The sequence below is a fragment of the Branchiostoma floridae genome, chromosome 7 (genome assembly GCF_000003815.2).
Source record: "Branchiostoma floridae strain S238N-H82 chromosome 7, Bfl_VNyyK, whole genome shotgun sequence".
NCBI classification, from domain to species: domain Eukaryota; kingdom Metazoa; phylum Chordata; class Leptocardii; order Amphioxiformes; family Branchiostomatidae; genus Branchiostoma; species Branchiostoma floridae.
The window spans coordinates 18,523,638-18,530,067 of NC_049985.1; the positions used below are offsets into that span (position 1 = coordinate 18,523,638).

At 38.2% G+C, this 6,430-nt stretch overlaps 1 protein-coding gene across 2 annotated transcripts in view; it reads left to right on the forward strand.

Moving 5' to 3' along the window:
* Positions 1-5,385, forward strand: part of LOC118419636 — an 8,551-nt gene extending 3,166 nt beyond the window's left edge. Inside the window, exon 3 of one of the 2 annotated variants that reach the window (XM_035826117.1) lies at positions 5,069-5,385. In XM_035826117.1, coding sequence (XP_035682010.1) covers positions 5,069-5,285 — 217 coding nt within the window. In that variant the 3' untranslated portion in view covers positions 5,286-5,385. Of the gene's footprint in view, positions 1-5,064 lie in introns of both variants that reach the window. The other variant, XM_035826118.1, reaches the window with a different exon arrangement.
* Positions 5,386-6,430: the final 1,045 nt, after the last annotated feature.

Sequence of the window (6,430 nt, forward strand, 5' to 3'; positions counted from 1 at the left end):
TAACAATAGGCTGCCTACACCTTACCGAAAAGAACATGCAGACCCTCTGTAAACCTTTCCTCACTGACCTCATTAGTTAACTCCAAGACTTACTGATGATACAGTAATAATGGATGAATCTAGTCATGATAGCATGCCACAAATAAAGATGATAATAAATAGTTGTATTTCTTGGCTTTTCCAGTTTGTTCTGTTTTTCACTGAACTTAGCCTAGTCTTGAATTGATGGCTTAAACTTTTTAAGACAGGGAAAAGCCTGTCGTAGAACACTGTTTTTTTACACACAGAGATAACACTACGGTTACTCAAGGAGCTATCATCACAAATGAATGATGAAAGCTCCTTGAGTTACTTTAACTGTAATTATTGTTGTATGGCAGTTTTTTTCCTGGTTCTGTCAAGCTCTCAAGGTGTTTTGTCAAGTGTGCAACAGGAATTTGAATGATAAAGCCTGCCCAGCATTGACACCTCTCTTGGCTCCCTATTGTCATGTATGTACTAGCTATAGGTGGAGACATTAGCACAGAAGCTATTACCTTATTCCATTAAAACCATTAAAGATGTTATTGTGGGTTTGGCATAATCTCCAAGCAGATCTTGCTGTGGCAAATGGGAAAAAAAATAGCCGGCAGAGGAGTTATTGGCCACAGCCTTCGCTGTGGTCGCTGTGGTCAATAACTCCTCTGCCGGCTAAACTTCTTCCCATTTGCCACAGCAAGATCTGCTTGGAGATTAGGTTTGGCAGACAAATTTGACATTTGTGTCTCAAGTTTTGTGAGGTCAAGTAGGTTATAATTTGGCAGAAGTAGAGAAGAGATTCTGCTCATTCCAATTATGTACTAGACTAAATGATAATTACCAAAATATTTGTGCAATATATGAACACATTTTACTCTTCAGATTTGACAAATAATGACCGAGACCAGCTTGTTGCAGATGGCTAACAGTAACAAAATTTTCACAGGATGTAGAGAAGACTGAGAGAAGACTGCCTACTTTTTAGAAAAGCTTTCCAGAAAATAAGAATACACTTCAGATTATTTGAAATTAATCAATTTTAAAGTTTGTCCATTTTGATAAAATTTAGGCAGTACGTATGAATTCAACAGTCAATATCTAACTTTCTGATAGTAAAATAAATTTTCCAGAAATAATTCACGCAAACACACTTGTGTATTCTTTGCATGTCATTATATCATAGGTTTTTATTATACAAGCTTGTCTTTGCCTTTCAAGTTTACATGCTTGGATTTTTTAGTTTTTGTATGTGTGAATCTGACAACCCCAATCGTCATGTTGACAGGGCCATTATTATCAATAGTAATTGTTTTTAGCACCTTGGCCCAAAGTAATTACCTGTATTCATCTTTAATTATGCATAGAATGCAGTCAGGGACACTTTGATTGGTCATTTCATTACTCATGGCCTGAAATGTCTGGTCGTAATTTCTTTGTCCAGTCGAGGAGCTTTTTTAACCTCCTTTCTCCAGCACTTGGAATTATTTCTTGATAGAAGAAAATGATCAAAGTCAACGATCTAGAGCTATGTTAGCTTTCAAAAAGAAGTAAACGACTAGTGAACTAATTCTTAGCAGGTGTTTTCATGTACTATTTTAGGAGATGGAAACTCACCTCAGCATATTACATTGAATCAAGAAGGGTATACGGTATACCTGCCTAAAACCCCCTTCTACGAATATATGTTAAACTTTAAAATAATGTGTTCCACAATGTAGGGAAAATGCATTGGTGTCCACAAATTAAACAGAAATTCACAAAATTCCCTACACGAAAACAAATTACAAAAACACACTATGAATTTCTTGATGTTCGGCTTCTTTAAAACAAAATTTAATGTAAAGATAGGCTCTCGAATTTTGATAAAACATGACAGAAGCTAAACAATGTCTTCAGTATGGCCGACACAACAACTACAAAATTATGCATAGCTTACAGTCATTGAAATTAAAGCTTTGAAAACAATCCTCGAGAAAGAAAAGGAGATGATAATCTACAGCTATATGCAAGGAGCTATCATCAACTATATTCCATAGGCAGTGTTGGGAAATTGCATTGGCTTCAACAACACAGCACTGTTCACAAGATTCACAATAGGGAAAATAGACAATACACTACAAAGCAAAACAATGAGCTTTCATCTGTACAAAGGTAAAGAATTTAGGTTTTGAATTTGTGCAGAGATAAAATGACAGACCTAGAAGCCAAACAAACAATGTTTTCATATATGGTGGACACAACAAGTACACATTGTATAACAATAGGAAACACTTAGTCTAACACTGTGAGGCAAACCCGTTTTTAATGGAGCATTGCGTGTTTTATAACCATTCCGTGTTCTGTGACCCTGACCTGGAGTCGCTATCTGTTAAATACGCGCAACTCCAGAAAAACGTACATTAGCAACGCAAAAAATGCCTAAAACTAGCCCGACTGCGGAATCTACTCGGAGATTACTATGATAGGAATGGAGACTTGTTGAATCCAAGGAGATTGAAATCCTTGCTGAATCCTTCCCTTTTTGTAGATAACTCCACAAAAATTAATATTAGCTTAGACAGCGTAACTTCATACTAGGGTTTATTTACAAGTAATGAGGTTTATACTTAGTACAAGCACAAGGTGAGTGAATGGATATTGTATATACATGACCTGAGGCAGACGTTGAAGACGCGAGTCTACAATCAATCACCAAAGCGGATGTACTTTATATTTCGAGTCTTGTTTAGAAGCAAACTTTTGATACACATGTCAAGCTTATTGCATATTTTGTATCAGTCGGAAACCTGGGGCTTTAATAATGCAAATCCTGTCAATCGAATCGCTTCGAAACTGATGAAAATGCCTAAGTTCTTATACACTTAGCCCTACACTACACTTAGCAGAATGGGAGTTCCCCATTCAAACGGAAGCTTCTCTCAACCAAGTAAATGTGCCAAGCCTGTTTGTCTTCTGTCTGTTACGGCAACAATGGCCGAATACACATTTCATATTGAAGGACAGACGGTTGCCGTCTACAGTTATTATGGTTTATGTATAAGTCTGACTCCTGAAAGGAACATCAAGATTAGCAAAATTATGAAGGTCGGTCTCGTGACTTTGTACAGAAGAATTTATCGGGTGTTCATTTTTTTTGTTAGCAAAGAAGTGTGTATGATATACTAGTATTGTGAATGTCTCATGTGTCAGAGCAAGGAGGTTGGTCAGACATGTACTTATCTGATCCACCTGCACAATTGTGCCAATTGGAAGATGAGCCAAACAAGACTAGCTTCTTAGTGGGATTTTATGTGCCATCTGGGCAGTTAACATTAGGTAATAATGTTATCATTGTCTATTATTATTCTCTATACTTGTTGAACTATTTCAAATTAAACTACATTTCTCAATCTTGGGACTTCGTGTATTCGGCCCCCAAAGATTATAGTGGACTGATCGTCAGCTAGCTGTTTGGATACAGGAACAATCCAAGGGCTCTGGTTGGATAGGGGTGTTTGAAGAGTAGGTCCAGTCTGGAATAGAATTTGTGGGAAAATGCTTTTGACAGTTGCCAGGCCAGAGTAGTAATTGACGGCAAGGCTTTCCCGTCTGAAATTTCAATTCTTGAGATAATGGTGTATCTTTTTTTCACTCTCCCATAACATTACACATGACGTTATTAATGGTATATATTACTGTAATACTGCAACAGTGGTCACCCCTGTAGGGCCGGGGAGGAAGTGTGAAATTAGGTCGTAAACAAATGCAAAAGAAGGGAGGAACAATGGGTGGGGATTTCAGGGCAATCATCACTCTAACTACTACATTTTTACAAGTTTCCAGTCCACATTGGGTCATTTACATAATGAGGGCAATGCAGAGGGTTGCAGTGCCAAGTCTTAGTCTTTTGGAGACAGTTTGGCTGGCAGGCAGAAAGACATTTAGTTTATATAGGGTAGCAATTGTAAGAAGGCACAAAAAGGTTTCTCACTGTTGTGCTCAGAGACACTCATGCAGCTGTGTAAAAGGTATATAGTAAAATAACAATTCTCCTTTTGTATTCATAAGGTGAAACACAACAGACAACAAAGGACCACTCACACTAAATAGATAATTGACAGATGGTGATTATTTGAGTGCACTGGCACATGAACCTTATAGTCTATACTGAGATTTATTCTCCATGATGGTTATCACGAAGCATTTTAAAAGTCAGGGCCCTCACAATGAAAACGGAGCAGAAAACAAGTCCATTATAAGACTTAGTACTCTTAGTCCATTCACACCTTATAATTTGCTTGATGATTTTGGAACAGAAACTGTTCACAGCGAAGTAGCTGTATAAAGTCTGGTATAAAATCTGGATGATGTTGAGTTTGTGAGAAAGATACCATTAGGCTGTCTGCTGACAAAGATACACCATTGACTATTGGACATATTTTTAATATTTAAGCTGCTTCAGGATGTGAAGAGGTGACCATTTTCAGAATACTACCACCGAAGCAATGACTGTTTTACAGTCAACAGTCTGAGGGGATTGAACTGTGCCTTATAATCATCAATCCAAATCCTTTCTGACTGTGAAACCGTCGGTCCATGATATGGACCCGAACGGTCCAAATCATGACCCGAACGGTCGACATCATGACAATTCACGCCTTTCACGCCTTCCCTCACATCTCTCTGAGAGGTGTGAGGGAGACTTTTACCTGACTTTTCTATCCCCGGGGATGCAATTTTCCCGCGGGAAAGCATGTTTTTTGACATTGTCTTCCCTGGGGTTGAGAGTTTAGACCCGACGGGGTAAGAAATTTACCCTTCGGTATCCCAATCTTGCTCCGCGGGGAGACCTAAAGGATAATCGGGATGCTCCAAAAAGACCGCGGTCAGCTTGCATTTTCCATCAATGATATCTTACGTTGTGAACATTGTAGAATAATTATTTTTATATCACTATACTCAGTACGCCAAGAGCTACGCACTGATATCTCACTTGAAACTAGAGCATCAAGTTTGGTTGATTTTCCAAATACCAACTGTTTTTACTGATATAAAATGACTAGTGTTAGCTGCATGTATTGTTAGCAGCTTCTGACATGTACGATAAGCCATCAGGCTGTCTGGTGTATGTGTACGACAGGTCTGCTGATGCCTGGAGAGACTTGGAGGTCACCCTCGGCCTGCCTGATGAGGCTGGTGTAGGATGTTGTTTTGAGCGCTGTGTGGCACGTATATACTTGCCATATCTTAAGGGGGCACAAAATCACATCACTGAGGTATCATCATGAAATTAAGATACAGGATGGAGAAATAGCTCTCACTCGCTCACTCACCCACTCTCACCCACTCACTCGCTCACTCACTCACTGACTCACTCACTCACTCACTCACTCTCACTCGCGCACTCAGTTACTCACTCACTTACTCTCACACACTCTCACTCACTCACTTACTCTCACTCACTCACTCACTCTCACTCAGTTACTCACTCGCGTACTCAGTTACTCACTCACTCACTCACTCACACACACATACTAACACTATTTGTCCCATCTCATGAGAGTGAGACCTGCTTGTATGGTTATAGTATTGTGGCTTAATGGCAGACTTCAGGGTGCCTCCATTTCTTTTTGGAATAAGATATCTGTGATGTTAACTTTGACTTTTAGTTTATATCAATGTCTGTGAGCAACTTTGAAAACATTCAAATATCCGATATTATTTCCAAGTTGGTTAGAGAAGATCAATCGGTTTGCGGAAACATCTGATTCAATGATGTGCTAACTTTTCAAGTCTGTATTGTTTTAGCATTGTAAGATCTCAATGTACCTTGTGCAAATTTCATGTTTTGAATGACAGAAAATAGTAGTTATAAAACAGCTTTTGATACCATAAGGAGATTTCACCAATATTTCGACTTCCCAAAGTATGTTTGCGTTTCAGTGTGATAGAACTGTATGTTATTCCACCAAATACAATATTGTAATGTACACTGAATGCATAGGTATTAATTAGTTAACTAGCATAATCACTAGTTTATATAATAAGTAACATTACAACTACATGTAGTTATCAAATGATTTAGGATATTACTCAGGACACAGATCTTTTGTACTGATTGTACTTCAGATGCTGTGATGATTTCAATAAAGATTATTTTCTCCAGTGATTTGAAAAGAAGTTCCTGGTGATGTGTTTACAATCTGTATCAAAATCACCCCCCCCCCCCCCTCAGAACAAGAGGCTTCTAGTGGAAAGTCCAACATAGTTTACTTTAGGAAATGTTTCAATGACTTTGACTTCATTTTAATCCACAATTAGCTTTACATTAAACTATTCATTATTGGGGGTACTTACCTTGCAGTTTTGAAGTATATCTGAAGTTTTGTGGGACTTATTAGTTTCTACCAAAGCCAATAATTATTATCAAGAA